The 27,238-nt window shown below is 37.2% G+C and overlaps 1 protein-coding gene across 3 annotated transcripts in view; it reads right to left on the bottom strand.

Annotated features, from left to right (window-relative positions):
- NARF (nuclear prelamin A recognition factor) overlaps window positions 1–5,472 on the bottom strand; it is a 58,645-nt gene extending 53,173 nt beyond the window's left edge. Inside the window, exons 1-4 of one of the 3 annotated variants that reach the window (XM_044002206.1) lie at window positions 5,315–5,472; window positions 5,095–5,204; window positions 4,087–4,167; window positions 2,995–3,138 (exon numbers count right to left, since the gene is read on the bottom strand). In XM_044002206.1, the coding sequence (XP_043858141.1) occupies window positions 2,995–3,138; window positions 4,087–4,167; window positions 5,095–5,121 (252 nt within the window). In that variant the 5' untranslated portion in view covers window positions 5,122–5,204; window positions 5,315–5,472. Of the gene's footprint in view, window positions 1–2,994; window positions 3,139–4,086; window positions 4,168–5,094 lie in introns of all 3 variants that reach the window. The other 2 variants (XM_044002207.1, XM_044002208.1) reach the window with 2 other exon arrangements.
- Window positions 5,473–27,238: the final 21,766 nt, after the last annotated feature.

A 27,238-nucleotide genomic window follows, 5' to 3' on the forward strand; every position in this document is an offset into this window, starting at 1 on the left:
TCTTTAACTAATTACCTATAGTAAGGCAGTCAACTAGCATTTATTAAATGACTACTACATGCCAAGCACTATGCTAAATGCTAGGGATACAAAGACAACGATTCCTGCTCAAGAAGTTCAGACTAATAGAACTAATAATAGTTCAAAAAAACATGTACAAATAAGATATATACAGAATAAATTGGGAGTAGCTTCAGAGGGAAAGTATTAAGATTTAAAGAGGACTGGGAATGGCTTCTTGCAGAAGATGAGATTTAAGATATGCCTTGAGAAAGCCAAAGCATCTAGGAGGTAGAGATGAAGAGGGAGAGTTCCAGGGCAGCAAAAATGTTCAAGGTAGGGAGACATGTTATGTGAAAGGAGAGCAGTGTCACTGGATCACAGAGTACGTGGAGGGCAGAAAGGGTCAAGAAGACTGGAAAGGTAAGAAGGATTCAGATAATAGAAGGTTTGAAAAGTCAAACAAAGGGATTTTATATTTGTTCCAGGAGGGAATAGGAAGAGCCATTGGGATTTACTGAATTGATTTATTGAGTGATGTGCTTGTAATTTAGGAAGAACATTTTGACGGCTGAGTGGAGAATAGAATGCAGTAAGGAAAGACATGAGGCAGGGAGATCAACCACCAGGCTATTGCAATTGTCCCAGTATAAGGTGAGGAAGACGAGCACCAGGGTGATGGCAGTTTCAAAGGAGAGAGGGGCATAAACAAGAGATCTTATATATAAAGGAAGAAAAGAAAGGACATGGCAACTGATTGGATATGGGGTGGGTTAGAGAGTACGAGGAGTTGAAGATGACACTGTACAAAACAGAACTCATTATCTTTCCCCAAAAAATCTTTGCTCTTCTCAATTTTCTCAGTATGCTCAAGGGTACCAATAACTTTCCAGAAATCCAAGCTTGCAACCTAAATGTCATTCTCATTCCACTTTCTCAGTCACTCCATATTCCCAATCTATTGACAAATTGTAAGACTTCTTTCACAACATAACTCACACATATCATCTTCTCTCCACTGAAATTGCCACTACTCTACTTCTGGCCTTTATCTCCTCTTACCTGAACTAGTAGAATAGCCTTCTAATTATTAGTCACCTTGCTTTGTCTCTCCCTATCAATCCATCTTCTACTTGGCTCCCAAAACGACTATCCTAAAGTAGAGTTTTGATCATGAAATCTCCATAGTCAATAAACACTAGTGGTTCCCTATGACCTCTAGGACCAAATAATAAGTACTCCATTTAGGAGGTAAAGCTCTTCATAACTTGGCCCTTTCTGACCTTTTCAGTCTTCTTTATACATTATATTTTATACTCTCTTCCACATGCTCTATCATCCAGCTATACTGGCCTATATGCTTTTCTTCCACATGGAATTCCACATTCCATCTCTCTGCCTTTGCTATCCAACATAGCTGGAATGCTTTCCCTCCTTATTTCTGCCTTTTAGTTTTTCTGGTTTCCATCAATACTCAGCTCAAATTCTACTTTCTGTACAAGATCTTTCCCAGTCCTCCCCCTACCTCCACTTTTCTCTCTAATGCTACCTTCCATCTACCCTGTATATATCCAGTATGTGGCTTAGTTATTTACAGGTTGATTTTCCTTGGAATGTGAACTCCTTGAGGGTAAGGGTTATTTTTGCTTTTCTTTGTATACTCAGGGCTTAGCACAGTGCCTGGTATATAAGCACTTAGTAAAACCCTTTTTAACTGACTGCAGATGGTGAGGATTTGGGACTAGAACTCTCATGAGTAGTGAGAGGTAGAGATAAAGATTTGTGTATCATGAACGTAGAATGAATACTTAAAGCTATGAGATGAGATGAGTGAGATAAGATCCCAGCAAGAAGAGCAAGAAGAAGCAAGAAGAGAATCTAACTGGGGAAGAAAAAGAAGGAGAAGTCAGAGAAAGGAAAACCTGAAAAGTATAAATTGTGAAAAACCAAAGGAGAAGAATATCAAGAAGAAGGTAATCAGTAGCATAAAATGTACAGGAGAGGTCAAGAATGAGAACTGACATGTAATAATAACAGTAATAATGATAATATTAGCTATCATTTATGCATAGCACTTTAACATTTGAAAAGTGCTATATATATGTTACCTCATTTTGATTCCAAGAAATCCTTTACATGTCCATATGATATAGGCATATGTGTGATTAAGGGCAGGTGGAGAAAGGCATACTGAAAGTGACGACTCTTGAGGTTAGTTCAAGAGTTAATATTACAAAAACACTACACTAGCATGACAAACTATGCAGATATTTACGCTCACCTATTCTTTCACTAAACACATGAGGTTAATGAGAAAGGTTTTATATTGATATTGACATTTTTATATTGGGTGAGTTTTACATTCAGATAAAATGGGAGAGAGGAGGAAATTACCACCTCAATTCTAGCTATTTTTGGAAAGGTTTCATGACAGAAGTGAGGTCTTTTTTAGTGATTTTTATCTCTAAGGCAGAATGATTGGGGTCAGAGGAGACACAGGCAAGAGGCCTTTGAAGCTGAAGGATTCTATTTATCCATTGATTAGTATAGCACAGGAATTATGAGTCAAAATAGATTTCACATTGCTTTCTCAACATACAAGACCAAGTTCAGCTTTCAGCAGTTTATCCCCAGGGAAGGTCAACTTAGGTAACTTAAATTACAACCAAAATCAGATATGTTTTTTCCTGAGTGATAGGGCTAGTAAAACTTGATATAAACAGAATTGTGAATGCCAAAATGTTTTGCCCAAACTGATTAATGAAAAGAAAAGAACTTCCTGAAAGTTTCCTGAAAATGCTTAAAGAGTAAAATCTGTCTTAACTTTTCCCTTTTCTCTTTTCCCTTAACTTTACTGTAAGGGTTATAGCCTCACAGAGATGTTACTGGTTTCATTCAATTCCCTATATTATATGGACCCACTTTAATCAGATGGGCTTTAGATGTCTGGGGTATTCTATTTCATCTGCCCCATATACTTTGGAGGCATACTACCTTATTAAGGTTCAGTACACGAAAAAACTCCTTCTGATTCTGCTGGAAAACTTTTATTCCTTCTTCCACTGTCACACAACTGTCAGAGGCCAGACAATCACTGAGAAATATTTTAGCATCAGCCAACTTATGGAATTCACTTTTCTGTAAAAGTAAAGAAATAAATTACAACTGTAGTAACCAAACTTCTACAACAAAATCACTTTGAATTTACTTTGTAAAGTGGGTAGTTAGAGGCATTATACTAATTTTCTAGATGAGGAAACAGTGAGAGAGGTTGAATAACTTGCCTAAGGTCCCAAAGAAACAGAACTTAAACTCAAGTTCTCTGACTTCTGCCTCCAAGTGAAAGCTAACTAGAATCATTTTAGTGTGATGACTGACAATTTAAGGAAACTTCATCTATCAATTAATTTATTATCAATAATTTTTGGAATATTCCTCAACACACAGTAGAAGAGAACCCTTTTCAAATTAGTATGTAGAATTCTGGTAAGGGTTTTGACACTCAAAAAGCCCCTTAGTCCCAAAGTCCCTCATTTGCTTTCCCTGTATTACCCATTTCTCTAGTTACAAATCATATTTAGAAATGTATAATAGAGAAATGGCTTACAGAGAACAAAGTTAATAGATAAATTGGAGAAGAAACTTTTGTAACAAAATCAGGGTAAGAAAAACTTTTTTCAAAGAATCTTTGAAATAAAAAGGATAACTAGTTCAATGCTCAATTGCCACTGAGGAAACTTCCCACATCAAACATCAAACCCATGGCTCAAAAAGTATAATAGAGGACTATAGAAATGGGAGCTGCTACTTATTTGGAATAATTTCAGTAGCACCTGTCCTAACTTGTGATTCTGGGATAGCTAAATTTTTATGCATTTTACTTTATTTTTAAAATTATACTCATATATTTTATTTGAGGACCTTTTAGAGAGTTGACTATCTTGGGCATACAAAAAAGCAGTCATTTATGAAAGCTATTTCTTCAACCCTTAGAATTTTCATTTGTATGATGCACCTGACATGGATTTGCAATGAGGAGAAAAGCATTATGCTTGGGAGAAACAAAAAGTTTTAAAATACACTCACCTCTTCATGTTCACTGTTAAAGTTTGGTGTATCAATAGAAATACTTTGTTGGTCATCAATTTTTGTTTTTTTAATACATTCCTTTAAAAAAGGAAAAAAAGAAGAGAAATAAGTGTCAACAACATTAATGCCATCACACAGATCAGAAAGCTAACTTATATTTGTGGGGTGGTGACTCAAGGGAAATTTTGTTATTTTGCCTATGACAGCTCCAAAAAATATTTTTGTTTCAAAGGAAGTGATAAGTTACATAGTACTTTAAGATCTGAAAAGTTTTATAAACATATATTCTCATTTGAGTCTCACATCAAGCCTTTCAGTCTTAAATGTCAAACAAATGAACTTCTACAAAAACTAGCCATCCCAAAATACCATAAAATTAACTCTAAATGATATAAAAATTTAAAAACTCAATAACACCAAATAATTTGTTTGCAGGCACACAAATTAATTAGACTCAGTGCAATTTGTTTATAGTACTTAATTTAATATCATCTCTAGCAAAAAAAAAATCAGTCAAGCAAGCAATCAACAAACATTTATTTATTTGGAGACACAAATAAAAAGAATGAAAAATTCCGACTTGCAATGAGGTTACACCTTAATGGGTATGACACAAAAGAATAAAAACAAATAACTGTACTAAAAATAGAAAAGCGTGCTGAAAAAAAAACAACCACGTTTTTTCAAATTAATAGGCTACATTGGGAACAGAAGAGCAATCTTGATCCTTGGTTTAGCTGTCATTAATCTATTTTGACGAAGACATTCTTTTATTACTGGTGTTTCATTCCTAGATCCACTGATCCAAAACCATTTAAAGTTCAAAGCCACAAAACAAATACTAAAGTTTCTCAACAACCCACTATCTAGTCGACTCATCTATCCTTCCTTCTGCGGCTGTGCAGTGTGCTTATGAAAAATGGACACCTTTATAAACAAGAAATCCATGACATCGCAGGTTCTGTAATACTGACAAGTCAAATAGAAAATCATTTAAACACTCACCTTCTTTGTGCAATTTTCACACTTCATTTGGAGAGTTGTTTTTAATTGCCGTTTTAGTACAAATATCGGAAAGGTAGGTTCAGAGTCTGGTCTTTGTGCTTCGGTACAGACTGATTAGGAAGAATGAAGAAAAGAGACGTATTAAGGAAGTGTATTTTTCTGCTCTCAGAAATAATGCCTCACAAAGAACGTATATATCACACCAGTTCTTCAAGCTTACTCAAATGAATTTCAGTTCCTGCTGCCCTTTGTTAGCATTGCCCAGCTCCCCTTTCGACAGTAGGCTCTTCCTTGATTGGCACTTTTTAATCGCCAATGAGTATTCAAAGAGTGGGAGGAGTAGAAACACAAGAACCAATCAAAATTTCCAAGAGGCAGCTCTTCCAGCTCTATGTCCTTCAGCTGTGGTAGGAGATAAAAGTTGTTAGTGGTTATTGCGTTCTAATTTTCAATAATTCTTAAATACAAATTATTCCTCACCTCCGTCCTATGCGTTATAGGTGAAAAATGTTAAAAAAAATATACACGTCTCCGTGCAAATGTAAAAAATGAAGACAGGAAGAGGATCATTTTGTTTATAACTTTAGGAGTTGTAAGATTTTAATTTAATCCTTATGTAGAAAACCAGTAAAGTTTGACCCTATAAGGAAACCATGAGTTGCAGAAAGCAGGGTTTTTTTGTTTGTTCGTTTTTACTTCGATTGTTGCAAAAATTCAAACCTAGCAGAAGAGGAACACCGAGCACAAAAATCATTAAAATGAGGAGTTGGGAGGGGCCTTAGAAACGGAAAGCACTTTAGAATTTAGAGCTGGGGAGGATTTTGGAGATTATCTAGTGCACCCACCCTCTCGTTTTACAGTTTAATCTCTCCGGGAAAGAAGGAACGGGGTGGGTCTTTAATGGATGTTTTTTTTAAATGAGGAAACTCAAGATAAGAGAGATCTCGGAAAGGTCAGGGCTCTTAGCTCAGACTTTAATGAAAATAAAGACAATCAGGCCATAGGATTAAGATTGAGACATGTTTAAGCAGTTCTTAAACTGAGGTTCTTAGAATCTATATAATTTTTTCATCCCCTCAAAATTTTCTTTACCCCAATTATTATTAGAAACTAGTCGATTCAATCCTTGTATCGTTATCATTTGTAAAAATCCTCTCTCACTCTCATCACGGGCAATTCCTCCAAAATTCTGCTGAAAAGAGGGTAATTAAGATCCCATTTCCAAATTTCGTTACGTTGGTAAGATGTATTTGGGTAACTGGGAAGGGCGGGTTGGAGGAGGAGAGGCGGGCACTATTGTTGAGTGACGTAATAAGCATGTAGATGACCAAATAACCAGAGGGCAGATAAATTATTAAGCCTGGGACGGGGTGGAGTTACTACTTTGAAGTTTACTTCATTTAAATCACAATAAATGACAGCCTTGATAGAAACAACAAAAACACGAGGCTTACAAAATTCATTTTCCTTTCATATCATCTTCACTTAAAAAACATATCTTCGCACGCACAAACATGTAACAATTTTCTAAAATTACCGTTTTCACTATTAAAAAAAAACACACCATACATTTGTGCTTCCTGCTCGAAAAATATTCATAGTAAACCTGACAGGTGTCACGTACGCGCAAGCTAGATTTTGCTAAAGAGCCGCAGTGCCTCCTTGCTGCAGAATGTGAAACTAGTTCTCTTACAACCCCTTTTCCCTGGTAGCCCGGAGAATCTGTCTTAGTCCTTTTCCATTTTCCATTTGTCCTTGAAAGGTGTAGGGAGTAGGTGTAGGGAATAGAATTTTCTGACCTGCCTAGGAGCTCAAGCCATGGAGATCTTAAGAACCCAGGAAAGAAGTTGCAAAGAAAAAGCCCAGACTTGAAGAACGATGATTCTGGATGCTAATCCAGTAGCTTTGAATTTGAACTTGTTGGTTCTAATACTACATGGGAAATTAGTTAAACTGTGAGCTGAATCCCCTCTTAAAGTCCTGGCTGGGGTAGAGTAGATTATGTTCCCTAGGTGTTCGGAGGGAAAATGTTTGTATATTTGATCTTGTTATACCTTTGAAGTAAATAAATATTGCTTTGTAAAAGCTAATCATAATTCCAATTAACTGGAGCTGGGGTGCTAGCCTTTAAAGGAAGAAGAGGAGGAAAGTAAGAGATGTGATCCTCAGAATATGGGGCCAGAGCATGTTAAATATGTAAAGCAACTGAAAAAACCAACCCTGTAAATTAAGGGAGTGTCTGATGTGGGCTGAAATTTGGGTCAAATTGATCATGAGTTGTCCCAAAAGAATTACAAGACTCAGTGACTGAGTTTTCCAAGTTTTATTGCAATAGAGTGGGTGACCACAGGGAGAGAACCAGAATAGTGGAAAGGTTTCCCTCAAATAGTGAAAGAAAAGACAGTTATATTTATAGTACGGATAAATTGATTATCAGTCTCATTATAGTAATTTCCACTTTGGGGAGGTACAGGGGAGGGCTTATCCTAATTTGGAGTTTCTGGGGTCCTAAACCAACCCCCCCCCTCAGGTGGGTACCTTTTTCTGTGAGGTGTGTTTTTGGGGTTTACACATTATAAGGTGAATCTGGGGACAAATTTGGCCTTTTTTCTGCATATTGTCTCTTTCTGGTTCCCATGGCTAGTTTCAAAACATATTCATTTTTCATTTATTTCTACAGGCTGTTGTTTTATTTAAGGTCTTCATGGCCCAGTTCCCTCTGTTCCCGTTATGGGTACTGATTTCTGTCTGTAGGAGAACCTAGCATGCTAACTTGTAAGTTATCCATTAACTGGGGTCTAACTCCTTTTTCGAGCTCATATCTGAATTAAAGCTTGGGTCTTAGGTTTTTCTGTTAACCCTTTTCTCATCTCCTATATCATTCCCCCCTTTTCATATACCCCAGGAAAAAGGACGACTATCATTTCTTCTGTATCTACTTCCTGCTGAATGGGGGCGAAGTGGGGAGGGGGGCGCTAGGGTGGGGGTGGGGTGGTTTATGAATTGAGGGAGATCTAGGAACTAAAATTACAAATGCAAGAACCACAACACAAGACACAAATGATTTAACTTACTAGGGAATGGCTAAAGAAACTGATGGAACAAGGTGGCAGTGGATTGAGTGCTTGGCCTGAAGTCAGGAAGACTCATCTTTATTGAGTTCAAATTTGACCTCAGACACATACTACTAGCTGTGTGGTCCTGGGCAAGTCATTTAACCCTGTTTGCCTCAGTTCCTCATCTGTAAAATGAGCTGGAGAAGGAAATGGCAAACAACTTCAGTATCTTTGCCAAGAAAACCCCAAATAGTTCCTTTCTACTCTTTGTTTACAAATTTAAGTATATAAATGTGATGGAATGTTATTGGAATTACAAAATGGGCATTTTCAAACAGGAAAACCTCGGTTCTAATGCAGAATTAAGTAAGCAAAACTTGGAAAATTAAGTAAGCAAAAGTGACATTATAGAGAAAAACAATTTTGAAAGACTTTAGAATTCTGATTATTGCAATCAAAAAGACTCACTACCTATCAGAGACGTGATAGACTTAAAATCCAGAATGAGATACATTTGTGGATATGTCCAACATGGAGATTTGTTTTGCTGAACTATATATGTATATATTTATTATGAGGATTTAAAAAAATATTCATTGGGGAAGGCAGAGGAGTAGGAAGAAGAACTAACAAAAACAAATAATTTTTTGAAATTTTAAACTTAAATACAAAATGAGAAAAGAAAAAAAACTTGCCATGTACATAGCAGAACATAGGCGAGGATTCAATATAAAACAATACATTTTCATTTCAAAGAAACCTACATAATAAATTTTACACATTATTTTCAAATCTGCCCAGCTTTTGTTTCCTTGTTGGTTTTCTTGTATTCTCTGCTGTGTATTTTTTACTTTATTATTTCTCCTTCCCCCACCCTAAAGAAGGTTGCAATTGTGTGGATATATATATATATATATATATATATACATATATATATATATATATATATATATATACATACATACACACTCATACACATATACATAAGACTGTGTACTATGCTTATTTCCACTTATTATCTGTCTCTCTGAAGGTGCACAGCAGAAGTCCAAGTCTTTCCATGCCTTTCCAAGTCAACCAGTTCATCATCTCCTACATCACAGCAATATTCCAACCCAATTATATTCTGTCTGAGAGATTGTCCATGAATGTTTTTCCCCAATTTTTTTGCATTCCTTCTACTCTTGACTACATAGGTTTTATTTATAAAAGAAAAAATTAATTTATGATAATCAAAATTATTATTCATTTTATATTTCAACATATAATATAGTTTAAGGTCTGATACTGCTGAAACTATTTCCTATACATCTTTTTTTCCTGGTTTATTTGAAGTTCCTAACCTTTTGTTATTCTAAATTAACTTTGTTATTATTTTTTCTAATACATTTTTAGTAATTGGATTGGGATGACTTTGAGTTTGTAATTAGTTAGGTAAAATTGTCATTTAAAAATTATATTAGGGGCAGCTAGGTGGTGCAGTGGATAAAGCACTGGCCCTGGATTCAGGAGTACCTGAGTTCAAATCCAGCCCCAGACACTTAATACTTACTAGCTGTGTGACCCTGGGCAAGTCACTTAACCCTCATTGCCCTGCAAAAAAAAATTATATTGGTTTTACCTACCCATGAACAATAAATATTACTTCAATTATTTGGATCTGAGTTTAGTTGTATAAAAAGTATTTTATGTTTATCTTGGAATAGTTCCTGTGTCTATTTTGGCAGGTATACACCCAGATATTTTATACTGTCAAGTTATTTTAAATGGTTTAAAACAATATTGAATACTATTACTAACATATAATGTATTTTCTCTATTTTTCTCTTTTTAAAAAAATCTATTTTAACTTTAACTTTGTCTGAGATCATGATTACTATTCCTGTTGTTTTTTATGTAATAAATTCTACCCCTACCCTTTATTTTATCTTTGTGTGTATCTCTCATTTTTATGATGTAAATAAATATTTTAAAAATTTTAGTTATTATCATAATTATTATTATCATTATCATTATCATTATCATCATCATCATTATTATTATTATTATTATTTGCTGAGCACTTGGGGTTAAGTGACTTGCCCAGGATCACACAGCTAGTAAGTGTTAAGTGTCTGAGGCCGGATTTGAACTCAGGTACTCCTGAATCCAGGGCTGGTGCTCTATCCACTGTGCCACCTAGCTTCCCCCAATCTTTATTATTATTAAGTCTAGAAAATAAAACTGGTAAATCAGGCTTCTCACCATCATTTTCCCCTCTCTTTAATCTTAAAGTCCTAACTTCCCATGGTCCATATGTTATCTTGTACTTTAGTTATTTCGGTACACATAACATCATCTACCAAATAAATACAGTACAACACACTTTTCCAACAAAACCACAAGCTACTATATCAATTGCAGTAAGAGGTGATCCATTAAATAAAACCTATATTACATTAAAATAGCCTCTTATTGATAGGCCAGTATCATTTTTTAAAATTACATTTTAAAAATTAAATTTTTTATTTATTTTCTTTCCCTCCCGTGCCACCCCTCTGGAAAAACAAAAACAAGACCTTTGTAATAAATATGCAGAGTCAAGCAAAACGAATTCCCATATTGGTCATGTCCAACAATGTATGTAAGGAAAAGCAAGAAGGAGAGTTTGGCTGGAACTAAGAATGTGTGATGGAGAATAACATATAATAAGGCAGGTCAGAACCAGGTTGCAAAAGACTTTAAATGCCAAGCAGAAGAGTCTATTTTTGAGCTTAGAAATAATAAGAAGCTATAGGACTTTAATAAGAAACTTAATGACTGAAATGGTTAATCTGTACATTAGGAACATCACTTTGGAAGCTATATAAAGAACACATTGGAAGGGTAAGAGATGAGCAAGGAGACAAACTGTTCTATTTTGAGAGTCCAGGTTAGTGGTGTGTAACAATTGGAATGACGCCACCTGACTGTAGAAAAGTTCCACCATGAAAGGAAGGTCTTTCAGGGCAAGAACATGCGTCTTTTCTTTGGCGTCAGGAAGTGATGTTTGCTAGTGAAGGAGGAACCTGGCGCTCTGACTGGGGCTCTCTTTCCTTTGGACTCTGGTGGAGAGCAGAGCTAGAAATGTGCTCTCCCTTTAATAGATAGATGAATGTAGGCCTTTCTCTCTCTCTTTACCAAATTCTTATTCTCCTTAATAAATGCTTAAAAGTCTAACTCTTGCTAAAGCTTATAATTTATTGGCGACCACTCATTAGATATTTTAGACAGTTTAGCTAGAATTTTAGCCATTAGCAGATGATAAGGAGTTGGTGTAGGGTAGCAGCCATGTAATCAGAGAAAAGAAGACAAGAGCAAGAAATGTGATGGTACAATCAATGAGATGTGGCAATTGGCTGAATATTTGAAGTGTGAGAAAGTTAGGATTCAAAGATGACTCAGGGGGCAGCTAGGTGGCACAGTGGATAGAGCACCAGCCCTGGAGTCAGGAGTACCTGAGTTCAAATCCGGCCTCAGACATTTAACACACACTTACTAGCTGTGTGACCCTGGGCAAGTCACTTAACCCCAATTGCCTCACTAAAAAACAAAAAACAAAGATGGCTCAGATCATGAATTTGTGTGACTACAAGGATTGCAAGTATACTTAGAAGAAAAAAGGAAAGTTAGGAAAAAATCAGTTTGGGAAGAAAAATAAGAAAGATAAAGAAAACTAGGAGGGATCGTTAAAAGGAAAGAATAAGACTGAAATAATAAAAACTCTTCAGAAAAGAGAATGAATAATCTACAATTTGGTTTAGAATCACAATAAAGGCTAAAAAAAAGGTCTGTCATCTATAAGATCAAAAATCAAGAAGACAAACATAAGAATGAATGAATTAGGGGCAGCCTTCTCCACTTTGTCCACAGTGGACAAAGCACCAGCCCTGGATTCAGGAGGACCTCAGTTCAAATCCAGCCTCAGACACTTGACACTAGCTGTGTGACCTTAGGCAAGTCACTTTACCCTCACTGCCCCACCAAAAAAAAAAAAGAATGAATGAATTAAAAAACAAATAGGGCAGCTCAGGGCTCAGTGGATAGGAGTGTTGGGCCTGGAGTCAGAAAGAGCTAAATTCAAATCTAGTCTCAGACATTTACTAGCTATATGACCCTGGCAAGTCCGCTTCTCCACTGGAGAAGGAAATGGCAAGCCATTCCAGTATCTTTGCCAAGAAAACCCCATGGACAGTATAGTACATGGAATCATGAAGAGTTGGACACAAGTAAACAACAATATGTCAACAACCACTGTGCTAAATGTTAGGGATACAAGTATAAAACCAAGCATGAGCCATAGGAAAGTAGATTGACAATCCCTTTCTGGTAGCAATGGCAATCTGAAAAGAGAACTAGCAGGGCAGCTAGGTGGTGCAGTGGAGAAGGCACTGGCCCTGGATTCAGGAGGACCTGAGTTCAAATCTGACCTCAGACACTTGACACTTACTAACAGTATGACTCTGGGCAAGTCACTTAACCCTCATTCCCTCCCTGCTCTCCCCCCCGCCAAAAAAAAAAAGAGAACTAGGGAGAAAGATGCATGTGGCGTACAGCCAGGGTGTAAAGTAAAACATGGCTGAAACCAGCTAGATATAATGGGTTAAGGAAGGTATTCAGTAATCAGGACAGCATAAATCTCAGAGTGCCCATATAGTCTAGAGAATTAATAATAAAGAAAAGTTGGCAGAAAGTCTCAGTGAGGCAATGAACTCAGAGAACAGTGACTTGGATAGAATGAAATAAATTCAGAGAAGAAAGAAGAAACAACGGAGAAATTTTTTTTTTTTAGTGAGGCAATTGGGGTTAATTGACTTGCCCAGGGTCACACAGCTAGTAAGTGTTAAGTGTCTGAGGCCGGATTTGAACCCAGGTACTCCTGACTCCAGGGTTGGTGCTCTATCCACTGCGCCACCTAGCAGCCCCTGGAGAAATTTTTAAAATGCAAAACTGGGAAATTTTAGCTTTCCAGAAACCCAAACAACAGACCTATAAGACAGAGGCCATCTAGACAAGGGCTTCTTAAACTTTTTCCACTTTTCACCTGAGAAATTTTTATGTGACCATGGGTATATAGGTATATAAAATAGGCAAGTATAACCTTTTACTGTTGACAAATTGTTCATGACCCCATATGGGGTCGCAATCCACAGTTTATGAAGCTTTGATCTAGACAACCTGAGAATTACTAGTATTCCAGAAAAATATTTTTAAAAAATAACCAAAGAATTTAAATACAATATTTCAGGAAAGTATACAAGATAATTGCCTGGAAGCATTAGAACCAGAGAAGATAGTCCAAAATGATAGACTCCCCAGAACAAAGATGCAGAGGCATAGTCCTCAAGGGGTAGAACTTAAATATTAAAGGGAGAATCTTTTGAACAGCCAGAAGACATAAATTTATATTTATGCAATTAAACAAGTATTTATTAAGTGCCAGGTACTGTGCAGCTAGGTCATGCCATGGATGGAATGTTGGGCCTGGAGCCAGGAAGACCTGAGAGCTCAGACTCTAGCTGTGACACTTGGCAATGACTTAAAAAAAAACCAAACCTTTTTTTGCCTCAGTTTCCCTAACTGTTAAGTGGAAATAATAACCATGCTTACCTCCCAGGGTTGTTATGATACTCTAATGAAATAATATTTGTAAAATGCTTAGCATAGTACCTGGCACATAGTAGGTGCTATATAAATGCTTATTATTTATATCTCTTCCCCTCCCTTCCCAATATGCTAAGTGCCGGAAGAATAAGCTCCAGTTTGAACTATACTAGACTACTCAATGTGGGCAGCTAGATGGCACAGGGGATAGAGTGCCAGGCTTAGAGTCAGGAAGACTCATCTTACTGAATTCAAATCTGGCCCCAGACACTTACTAGCTGTGTGACCCTGTGCAAGTCATTTAACCTTGTTTGCTTCAGTTCCTCATCTGTAAAATGAGCTGAAGAAGGAAATGGCAAGTCATTCCAGTATCTGCCAACAAAACCCCAAGGGGGAGTCACACACGAGTTCAGACATGACTAAACAACAACAGATTACTTAATTAATGCAAAAAATTAAAGAACATAGAAAGCAACTGGAAAGCAAGAAATATTGTTCCATGTCTTAAAATGACCAATCAGAGCATACTTCATCATGAGGAAAAGATAGTTTATTAATTAGGTATAGCTCACTCTTGGAACTCTATCAAAAGGCCTTGGACATAGAGTAAAAGTAGACAGAAGTCAATCCCCTCTCCAGTATTCTCTTTTGAGAAAATTTCAGCTTTTATTGAAGGAAAAATTACCTCAAATACTTTTGGAACCTGATTTTGAAGGGGTTTCTGGGTAGAAGAGATAGAAACCAAGTCAATCAAACAAGACATGGAGAGAATGAGAAACTTTGGCTTTGGTGAATGCTCAAGAATAGTGGAAATGGGAGCCAGAACATCCCCGACAGAATTTTTATTCTAGACTTGGCCATCGCAGGATGAGGTGAACATTATCAGGTTTTGCAGGGACAAGTCACTGGGAACTAGGACAGAATTCAAGAATAACTATCTGAGGCATAAGAATAAGCCTTTAGAGAAATTGCCTTGGAGGCTTTTCCCTGTATTTCCCACAGTGGACTGAGGCCCATTCCCCTGCTAACTGCCCATTTTTCCTCCCTTTCTTCACCTGTTCCCTAACAAAGGGAAGCCAACTGTTCTAGAGAAGGCTCTTGCCTCTCTTCCCCATCCTGGTGATGAATAGACATATATATTTACACATAAACACATGCATATGTGTATGCACATTAAAAGTTAACAATACAAGGCTGGTATAGACTTTGGCCACAACTTTTAAAAACTACTATTTCTATAAAGAAATTGTAAGTGATTCTCAGTACTTGTATGACTATTCAAATCTAGTGAATATTCAACTCTGTGCCAATTCTGCTTACTTGTAGGTGCTTTAATAAATGTTTGATGACTTGATTTGACTTTGTAAGACTGGGAATGGAGAAAAGACATATCTAGAAGAGAAGATATAAAGTAGATTTTTTTCTTTTTTAAAAATTACAAGTATGACAAATATCAAATGTAAACATTTCCATGAACGAAAAGAACAGAAAAAGAGAATTGTGAAACCAGAAATATCTATTATGCCTAATTGTTTTAGGTCAGTTAGGTGGTGCAATGACACTTACTAGCTGCATGACCCTGGGCAAGTCACTTAACCCTGTTTGCCTCAGTTCTCCATCGGTAAAATGAGCTGGAGAAGGAAATGGCAAACTACTCCAATATTTTTGCCAAGAAAACCTCAAATGGGGTCACAAAAAAATTGGGCACAACTGAACAATAAAGAACAATAGATTGTTTTACATAATAGTACCAATACTGCACTGTTTTTCTATGTTCCTTTATAAACATTTTGTTCTCTTTTGTGTATTTTTAAATGTTTCATTATCACTCTTTTCTTTTTTCTCTCCAATTTGGGGCATCATTATCACTTACTTACCTTCCTTATTATCAATCAGGTATGAAAATGGATACCTTGATTTGCTTGGAACACCCATCTCTCCCCACCCGTATACACACACACACACAATTATCCAGGTAACCAGAACTTCATTGCCTAACACACCAACAATCCTATGTGTGACCAAGAGTAAACCCAGCTGGATGAACAGGGAATCAGTAACCCTGAAGCCAATCAAAGACTTATGTGACTGCAGCATATGTGACTATGGATATGGACCTTATCTTCAACTATTTCCCAACTTTGGAATAATCCTTTTTCTTTTTGAAGAGATTTCTTCATTTAGGTCTTGAACTGAACCAAAAAGTATCACTAAAAGTGCCTTCTGATTTGTGTTATCAAAGGCCACATTCTCCACCCCTGGAATTCATCACCTACACATCCTCCCTTTAGGAGTGGGCCCATCTTTCCTCCAAATTCCTTCCTTGCCTTTGTTTAAACTGTATATAAACCTTTGCACTCTATTGCATGGCTTCCTATTCAGCAACAGGCTGAATAGCACACATGATCATGTTAGATTTTCTTCCCTGCTTAACAAAACCTTTATTTTAATTTTTTCAGGCATTGTCTTTCTCTGTCTTTCCTTCCCTTTTATGGCTTAAGGAGATTTAAATCTCAAGAACTGGCCTGAGCATTCTCCAGTCTTCCCCTTTGGGGAAAGAGAGATATAAATTCTATTTTTAAAGTATTTGCCTTGGTTTACATAGTTAACAAAAACTTTTTTTAAGCATTTACTATATACAACAGACACTATTAAGTACTGAGTGCAAATACAAGTGGAAAAACAGTCCCTGCCCTCAAGAAACATATATTCTAATGAATACACATAAATCCACATAAAAGGAAGCTGAGAAGGGCAGGGGAGGGGTGCATGATAGACAAAGTCCAGAGTGCATCCTGGAGAAAAAGTGAGACAGGCATTCCAAAACTGGAGTGAGCCTCAGGATGAAGAGCATGGGAGAGGAAGTGTAGAGCAGCCTGGAAAGAAATAAGACATGGCTAGTCTTGGTGAATGATGCTGTGCCTATAAGGCACTCCTCTCCCTTATCATAGACAAATATAGTCCAACAAAAGAAGTCCACATATTAGCCATATCTGATTCTGCACTTCTACTCCCATCACATCTGCCAAGAAGCATGATTGCTAATTGGTCAATGCATTGATCAGATATTTTAGGTTTCTTGAAGCTGAATTGGTTCTGCTCACTTCACCCTGAAATCAGTTAATATATTTCCTGATTTTTCTGAATTCAGTACTTTTATAATTTTTATGGCACAATAATATTCCATTATGTTTATAAACTATAACTTTTTCAGTATTTCCCAATTGATGGGCAGCCTGCCCCACCCCCAATTTTGTTTCCAGTTCTTGCTATGACAAAACGTTTTACTACATATATATTTAACATGTGAATCCTTCCTCTTTTCTTTTAATTTCTTTGAGGTATGCACCTAATAGGGGTATCGCTGAGACAAAGGGTATGCACTTTTGGGCTGTATTACTGTCTCCAGAAACTCATCTTCCTGCAAGATGATATCAAGTCTGAAACATACCTCCTCAGTTCTCTCTGCCCCTTGGGCACCTCCAGTCTCTGACTGGAGAGTGTGGAGGGTGGATATCAGAGATATCCAAGATCCTCTATTCAAGGAGGGGGTCCAAGGCAGATACCTCAATCACTTGACTGAAAACTTCATCATGCATTTTCACTGGGTACCCTCTTGCTCTCTGTTTTTCAGCTTCTTTTAATGTTTTGCTTTCCCCATTAGATTGTGAACTCAAGAGCAGGAACCGTCCATTCCCCAGTTGAGAAATGGTCAAAGGATATAAACAGGCAGTTTTCAGATGAAGAAATCAAAGCTATCTGTTGCCATATGAAAAAATGCTCTAAATCAGTATTAATTAGAGAAATGCAAATTAAAACAACTTTGAGGTACCACCTCACACCTATCAGATTGGCTAATATGACAAAAAAGGAAAAGAATAAATGTTATAAAAGATGTGGGAAAAAATGGAACACTAATACATTGTTGGTGGAGTTGTAAACTGATACATCCATTCTGGAGAGTAATTTGGAACTATGTCCAAAGGGCTATGGGGCTGTGCATACCCTTTGACCCAGTAATAACATTACATTATATCCCAAGGAGATCATAAAAAAAGGAAAATGACCCATATGTACAAAAATACAGCAGCTCTCTTTGTGGTAGCAAAGAGCTGGAAATTTAGGGGATGCCCATCAATTGGGGAATGGATGAATAAGTTGTGGTATATGAATGTAATGGAATACTATTGTGCTATAAGAAATGATGAGTAGGCAGATTTCATAAAAACCTGGAAAAACTTAAATGGACTGATGCTAAGTGAAGTGAGCAGAACCAGGAGAATATTGTACACAGTAACAGCAACATTGTGTGATGATCAGCTGTGATAGACTTAGGTCTTTTCAGCAATATAATGATCCAAAACAATTCCTAAGGACTCATGATGGAAAATGTTCTCCACATCCATAAAAAAGAACTGTGGATTCTGAATGCAGATTGAACCATACTATTTTTACTTCTTTTTGTGTGTTTTTTCTTTCTTGAGATTTTTCCTTTTTGTTCTGATTCTTCTTTTATAACACGACTAATGTGGAAATGTTTAATGTGATTGTACATATGTAACCTATATCTGAATTCTTACCATCTTGGGGAGGGAAGGAAGGGAAGAAGAAAAATTTGGAACTCAAAATCTTATAAAAATGAGTGTTGAAAACTATCTTTACATGTAACTAGAAAAAAAATAAAATACTATTAAGATTTAAAAAAAAAGAGTAGGGACTCTTTTGCCTTTATATTCCCAGTGCCTGGCACAGGTACTGAATTTTGTTGTTGTTGGTTTTTGTTTCTTTGTGGGGCAATGAGGGTTAAGTGACTTGCCCAGGGTCACACAGCTAGTAAGTGTCAAGTGTCTGAGACTGGATTTCAACTTAGGTCCTCCTGAATTCAGGGCCAGTGCTTTATCTTCTTCGCCACCTAGCTGCCCAGGTACTGAGTTTTTATAAAAAACAATTTGAATTCACTAATGGCATTCAAGCCACAAATTTAAATGTAAATATATTTCATTATGTGGAGAAAGAAAATAATCTTCTGGGCCTCTGTCTCTTATTTGGTTATTAATATATTTACCTCTAGCTGTGGAAGAGATGATTTGTTTCTCTTCTAAATTTTTTATGGAATGATCTTCCCAACTTCAGGACCAGTGCTCTATCCACTGTGCCACTTAGCTGCTCCAATGAGAAGAGGTAGGGATGAAAGAGGAAATAGCACTTCTCATCCTCAAACTATGTTATAAAGCAGTAGTCTTCAAAGACATCTGGTATTGGTTAAAAAATAGAGAGGTAGATCAATGGAAAAAACTAGACAAGGGAGAATGGAAAAATAGATCTCAGTAATCCAGTGTTTGATATATGCCAGAAAACATAAATTGATTAGGAAAGAACTCCTTGATAACTGTCCAGAGATGGCAAAGAGAATGACAACTTGGGCAAAAAGAGATACCAGGCAACTCAGGTCTTAGCACTGGGTGAAAGATTGGGTGCCATTTGGCCACTTTGTCACTCATTACCCAGTTCTGGGTCCCAGTTTCGGAGTGAAGAACTTTCCTGATGAAAAGACTAGGGCTGAATAGAAAATGTGACATTCAAATGCAAGAATCAAGAGAAGCATAAAAGATAAACACGAGCGAGAAATTATTAGGGACTAAACACAATTAAGTTAAATTCTTTACATTCCTATATGGGAAGATGGTATATATAATCCTTAATTATTGTCATTAGGGCAGTTAGGAGTCCTTAGAGGTCTATTATGTTGGGATGATCTCAAAAGAGGAATGGAATGGTGAGAAAAAGGGATGCACTAGGAGAAAGAGTAAAGGAGAAGAAGAATGGGAAAATAATCTCACATAAAAGAGTCACACAATGAAGAGTTTATATGATGGAAGGGGAAGTGATGGGGATGGGAGGTAATCAGGCAATGCTTGAACCTCACTCTCATCTGAACTGGTTCAAGGAGGGAAGAAAATAGATGGCTAGATAGAGATATATCTATATATCTATATATCTATATCTATATCTATATCTATACACGCATATATATATACACACAGTTTGGTATGGAAATTCATCTTATTTAATAGAGAGAAGGAACTAAGAAAAAGGTAGAGGGGGGATAAGATTAAGGGAGGCAGTATTCAGAAGCAGAAAAGACTTTTAAGGAGGGGACAGGGTAGAAAAGAAAAGAATACATATAAGAGAATAGTATGGAGGGAATACAAAGCTCTCAATCATAACTGTGAATATGAATGGGATGAAATCACCCATAAAATGGAAGAAGATAGCAGAATGAAATAGAAACCCCAATCCAAAAATATGTTGTCTACAAGAGACAGGCTTGAAACAGAAAGATACACACAGAATTAAAATAAGGGACTGAAGCAGAATCTATTATGCTTTAGCTGAAGTAAAAAATGTCAGGGTTGGCAATCATGATCTCAGACAAAGCAAAAGCAAAAATATATTCTTTTTTTTTATGTCCTCCTGAATCCAAGGCCAGTGCTTTATCCACTGCACCACCTAGCTGCCCCCAAAGCAAAAATAGACCTAAAAGAAATAATTAAGGAAACTACTTTTTTTTTTTTGTGAGGCAATTGGGGTTAAGTGACTTGCCCAGGGTCACACAGCTAGTAAGTGTTAAGTGTCTGAGGCTGGATTTGAACTCAGGTACTCCTGACTCCAGGGCCAGTGCTCTATCCACAAGGAAACTACATTTTGCTAAAAGGTACTATAGACAATGAATTAATATCAGTACTGAACATATGTGCACAAAATGACATAGCATCCAAATTCTTGACAGAAAAGTTAAATGAGTTACAGGAGGAAAGAAACAGTAAAATTACATAGTGGGGGGCCTCAATTTGCCCCTCTCGGACTTAGATAAAGACTAGTCATAAAATAAACAAGAAAGAAGTTGAGACGAATAGAATTTTAGAAAAGTTAGACTTGATAAAACTCTTGAGAATATTAAATAGGAATAGAAAGGGGTATACCTATTTCTCAGCTGTATATGGCACCTTCACAAAAAATGACTATATATTAGGGAAGAAAAACCTCATGAAGAAAACAAATGCAGAAAAGCAGAAATATTAAATATACTTTTTGGGAACCATAATGCAATTAAAATCACATTCAATAAAGGGCCTTTGAAGCATAAATTTAAAATTAATTGGGAAAGGAGAATTACTTTTACATTGGAAATGACAATAAAAATAACTTACAGATATGTGATAATCAAGGTAAGTGAAAAGATAAGAAGAGAATACATTGTTAACGTTGATGAATTCAAGTCAGCTGGCCCAGATGAATTACACCACTAGGTGCTGAATAAACTGGAAGATGTGATTGCTGAACCACAGTCAGTAACATTTAAAAGATTATGTAAAATGAAAGAGGTACCACAAATTTGGAGATGAGCAAATGTTTTCTTAATTTAAAATATTTTTTGAAAAGAGGCTAGAGTTGGCAAACCATAGATCAATAAGCCTTTCTTCAATTCTGGAGAAAATTCTGGAAAGAATTATCAAAGAGATAGCTGGTGAACATCAAAAAAAAGGATGTGATGATTTCAAAAAGCAAGCATGGCTACATCAACAAGTCATGGCAGATGAACATTATTTCCTTTTTGGATAGGACTACCAAACTAGTGGATAGAAAGCTGGATAGAGAAGACTGAGGGGGGATGTAAAAGCTGCTTTCAAATATCTGAAGGATTATGATGTGGAATAGGGACTTGTTCTTTTTGGCCCCAAAGGTCAGAAGCAGAATAAAAGGGTCGAAGTTGCAAAGATCCAGAGAGAGGTTTGATGTCAAGGAGGAAAAACAAATTTCCTGTTAGAAGTTTCCAAAAGTGGAATGAGATGTCTAGAGAGGTGGTAGATTTTCTCACCTAGGAGGTCTTCATTTTTTAAAAAAATTATGTCTTATTTAGAATTTTATTTTCCCCAAATTACATGTAAATATAATTTTGACATCAAAATTTTTTTTAAAACTTTGTGTTCTAAATTCTCTTCCTCCCTCCCTCCTCCCCCCGACTAAGAACTCAAGCAATTCAATATAAGTTATACATGACCAGTCATGCAAAACAAGCTAGGAGGTCTTTAAGCAGAGGCTGGATGAACATTTGTTGGTTGCTATGGTGGCAATTCCTTTGGCATATAAATTGGACTACATCACCTCTGAAGTCTCTTTCTACTCAAGTTCTGTGACAGAAATAATGGATTCCAGATACCTAAATGTATCAGTGTACTCTGTTGTTGCATCAATAGTAGATATTCCAGGGCTTGAATTATTGGAACACAACTATATCCTGAGAATGTCTACCACCATCAGGGCAAATCATCTCCCTTGTATGTTGGACTTCTTTGGACTTCTCCATTATGCTGCGGGAATTTCATTATTGGGAAATCCTATTAATCTACAAGATCAACTTTGGTATTCATACTTCATCAATACCATCTGCCTCTTTAATTGGAGGGTAGAGCCATGAACTCTAAAACCTCCATTTAAGGAGGGCCCCTAGGACAGCAATTTAATTTCTCATTCACCTGCACTCTTTTGTAACTTCTTTATCATGCCCCATCACTAGTTACCTTCTTTCTCTCCTTCTTGTTTTGTTTTTTTGTTTTTTTTTTTCGGTAAGGCAATTGGGGTTAAGCGACTTGCCCAGGGTCACACAGCTAGTAAGTGTTAAGTGTCTGAGGCCGGATCTGAACTCAGGTACTCCTGAATCCAGGGCCGGTGCTCCATCCACTGCGCCACCTAGCTGCCCCCTTTCTCTCCTTCTTAACCCTCTACTTTTTGGCTTTCTTTTATATCTTGTCTTCTTCCACTAAGTTGTAAGCTGCTTGAAGGCAGGGGTTTTCTTTCTTGTATTTATATCTCCAGCAGTTAATACAGTGCCTGGCACATAGTAGGTGCTTAATAAATGCATATTGACTGACTAAGAACTGGTAAGTCTGCCTGCTAGTGTTGCATTGCCTGGCTCCCCTGTAGGAGTAGGCAGTGTATAAGGGTCAGGCTGGATTGGCTTTTTTGGCAGATCATATATCATGCTGTGGAAGTGGCCATATCATCTTTAGACAGGAATATCATATGTTCTTACACTCAGTGGAGCACAGCATTTTCATCCATATGTGGAGACTGTTCCAGATGCCCTTGAATATATTTTAGCAAGGTCTTCAATGATGGATCATATCTGTGCATCCACTTTGGCATACCAATGCATCAATTGAGCATGTCTGATATGGTTCCTAATGATTGGTGCCATTGGGCTAGGGATTCTCATATATTCTAGTCCCATAAAGGGGAGTTACATATTTTCCAGTGTAAGATTATATGAGTCAATATAAGTTATATATGTCCACACATTACCTAAACATATAGATGTATGGTTCAAGAGTGGAATATATAGGATCTGGCCCACCACATTCAAAAGAGACTGTGATTTCTGCCTTGATGTGAGCAGGCCATGTCTGGGTGCTTGCTCCTTCTGAGAACGTATCTCCAAGAGACTAGATTTTTCTTAATCTGCTTTCCCCCAAGTTTTCTGATCTGGGGATGTAGAATCTTAGGAAGGTTTAAACAAAAGCCATTTTCCTAATTTCTTTTAAAGGGGTGGGGCCCTTATCTTTTACTTGACAGATCTCCAGATTATTCTCCTGCCTTCCTCAATGAAGAAAAGGTTCACAGTTTTTCTCTTCTCCCCAGTTCCTGACCTCATATTGGGAATTTTAACATAATACATACATACATACATATACATACATATACATACATATATATAGTTTTAAGAAGAGTATATATATATATATAAAACTCTTCTTAAAACTCCCTAACAACTCTTTTCCTCAACCTATTCACTTCTCATGACCTACTTGTTCATCCCACCTCAGTCACACACAGATGGTCTTACCGTTGATCTTGCCATCACTCACAAATGCACCACTTCCATGTAAAAGAATCCACAAATCCTCTTATATCTGACAATAGATTGGCTTTCCATGGAGCAGTGACATAGTGGATATAGTATTGGCCCTGGAGTCAGGAGGACATGAGCTCAAAGCCAGCCTCAGACACTTGACACTTAATAGCTGTGTGACCCTGGGAAAGTCACTTAATCCTGATTGCTTCAAACATCCGGGGCCATCTCCAGTCTTCCTGATGTCTATCTTGCCACTGGATCCAAATGGCTCTGGAGGAGAGTGAGGTTGGTGACTTTTATTATAAATTTATGAAATACAACCTCAAATGTACCCTCACTAGACAATGCTACTATAACTCCCTCTTCAATTCACAATTCCATTTTCCACAGTGGCTCTTCCAAATCTTTTCACCCCTCCTCAATCCCATAGCTTCTCTTCCACCTTCACAATTGAGAACTTTGCTTCAAACTTTGCTTCACAGAAAAGATTGAGGCCATTTGCGGTGAGCTCTCTCTTCTCCCCTTTCTTATCTCTTATCACTTAGATACCTTCTACCACTATCCTTCACTCCTGTCCTTACCAAGGCTAACCTCCCTCTCTACCTGTTCAAGCAATCCCATTCTATCCCTTCTCCTACAAAAGATAGCCCCTTCTGTCACTCCCATTCTATCACTTATTGTCATTTGTCTACTAGTTACTTCCCTGTTGCCTACAAACATACCCATTTTTCATCCTCCAAAAAACCTCCTTTGAACCTTCTATTTCTTCCATCATATTATATTTCTTTTGTGGCTTAAACTCCTTGAAAAGGTTATCTACAAAACAGGTGCCCTTACTTTCTCTCCTCTCACTTTCAACTCCTTACAATCTGATTTCCAACCTCATAATTCTACTGAAATTGCTCTCTCCAAAGTTATCAATAATCTCTAAATAGCCAAATTCAATGGCCTTTTCTCAATCTTCATTCTTCTTGACTTTTCTTTTCTCTAGGTTTTTCGGAGATCACTTTTTCCTGGTTCTCCTTCTACCTATTAGACTGCTCCATTTCATTCTCCTTTGCTGGATCCTCATCTAGATCAAAGCTTCTTAAATTGTGGGTCTTGACCCCATATGGGGTCATGAAAAATTTGGTAACAGTAAAAAGTTATGTATACTGGGTATATAGGTATAGCAAATAGATATACTAATCAAGCATTTACTGTCATGTGAGGTCCCAACCCACAGTTTAAGAATCTTTGATTTAGATCACACCCTCTAAGCATAGGAGTCCTTCACAGTTCTATTTTTGGCTCTCTTCTTTTCTCCCTCTATATTAACTTGGTGATCTCATCAGTTCCCATGGATTTAATCCTATCTCCCTCTCTGCTGATCTTTAATCTCCTATTTCCAACTGTCTTTCAGACATCTCAAACTGGACATCTACTAAAGGAGACATCTGAAACTCTACATGTCCAAAATTGAACTTATTATCATTTCCTCCTTTCTTCCTCCACTCCTACCTTCCCTATTAATGTAAAGGTGAACACTATCAACCCATTCCTTCAGGCTTTGCAACCTAAGTGTCATTCTCTGCTCCTTGCTACCACTCTCCCTCAGTTTCTTCAACTCTAAAATGAAGCTACTAATAGCATTTCCTTTCCAGGGTTGTTGTGAGGTTCAAATGAGATAATATTTGTAAAGCACTCAGTACAGTTACTGGCACATAGTAGGCCCTTGTTTCCTTTGTTACTGTTTCTCACATGCAACATCATGCTTTTTCAGTGGCCAGCCTCTAAACTTGGAATACACTCCTTCCTTACTTTCAGCTCTTTAAATTCTGTTTCCTTAAAAATTCAGTTCAAACACCACCTTCTACATGATGCTGTCCTTGGTCTCTAGAACTGCAAGTGCCTTCCCTATAACAATTAGCTTATATATTTTTTATGTTCACCTATTGTCTCCCCTGAATGAATATCAGCTCCTTGAAGGAAGGGAAATGTTTAATTTTTGTCTTTGTATTCCCACATGTGAGAGTCGCAACACCATGTTCTACTGAGCATAAGAACATATGCCATTGCAATGTTACAAATTGCTGTCTGCCAGCACTGTGTCTAGCACTTAGTAACTGCTTAATTGTTGTTTGTCCTTCATTCTTGAAGAGGACCAATGATATGAAGAGGGTGATGTCTTGATTTGCAAGTGAAGTGAGGCATAGTTGTACAAAGTCATCAACCTCACTCTCTCCTCCAGAGTCATCAGAATCTGATGACATAGTAAGAAACAGGTTAACTGAGGCAGGACTCGCAGTTTGGTGCCATTTTATTATGATATTGCAAGAAAGGGCACACACTTTCAAAGAAGTTGTGCATTGTGGTTGCAGGGGCCCTTTATTGCATCATGGCTGACCGTTTTGCCATGGCTGACCATTGACTGGCTACTCTGGATGCACACTCTTCCTGACACTCCTAAACATGTACCCCCCACATGTAGGCCAATTTCTGGACAAGGATTTTACAGTTTTCCTGTTATCTCACTTTAGAATACTAACTGCTAACTCAGCAGGAAAAAGAAGAGAAGTGGAGGGAAGGAAGCCCCTGGGATTTGAACAATTTGGCCTGCCTAATCTGAGGAGAACACATCATTAATTTTTCTCAGCCTTTTTAAGCTGAGGCCTTTCCCAGGTCTCAGTTTGACTGAGGCAACATCTATTCAGTGATTAAAGGCTAGGTAATGACTGAGGCAAAAAAAGGTCTAGTTTGACTTCTCAAAATAATCAATCTGGGAGGGGAAAACCCTTAGAATTTCTGGCTAGAACAGAAAAAATTGCTATTTACACTCACTCTGAACCTTCAAAACCCAAAGAATGAGCAAGTGAAGCTTAGGCTAGGACCTAGCTGCTTCTTGACTGATCATTTCTATTGAGGAAAAATGATAATAGGTTTAAAGGGAGACAGAACCATAACAGCTTTTAGGCTATCTCATTTAGTTCTATTTTATATATTTGTAATATATGACTAAGCCATTGAGTGTGGAAATGAATCAAAAGCTTTGCAATAATCAATAAAATAAATATTATGCAGACTTTTGAAGTGGCTTAATCAACAATTACTGGATCAATACTGAACTGTCCTTTAAATACCCTTTTCCTCCTTGGCTAGTATACTGTCTTTTTGTGTTTACAAAATTTGGGGGTGATCCAATATATGGCTCACATTTGGAAGTGTAATGGTGGGAAATGGGGTATGGGTTGGGATAGGGGATGGGGTTCTTAGGAATTCCTCTTTAAAGAATTATACCCTCTTACACACAAAACTTAGAATAAGGTGATAGTTTATTTAGGAGCAAGGGAAGGGAAGGGTGGGGGGGAGGGAAACCATGAAAGAAATCCTTAGACTTTCATGGGGAGATTGGCATAAAGCACGTGGCTCAGAGGTACCAAATCTCCTCGAACAGGAGACTGGAAAGTACTTTTATAGAGGCCTGATGGGGGTGGACCATCTGCCTGTGGAAAGTTCCTTTTGTGAAGGTGGACCATCCCCCACTGGTGGTAGCTGGGGGAATTGGGTGAGGAGT

Source organism: Dromiciops gliroides, chromosome 4 (assembly GCF_019393635.1).
Source record: "Dromiciops gliroides isolate mDroGli1 chromosome 4, mDroGli1.pri, whole genome shotgun sequence".
NCBI lineage: Eukaryota > Metazoa > Chordata > Mammalia > Microbiotheria > Microbiotheriidae > Dromiciops > Dromiciops gliroides.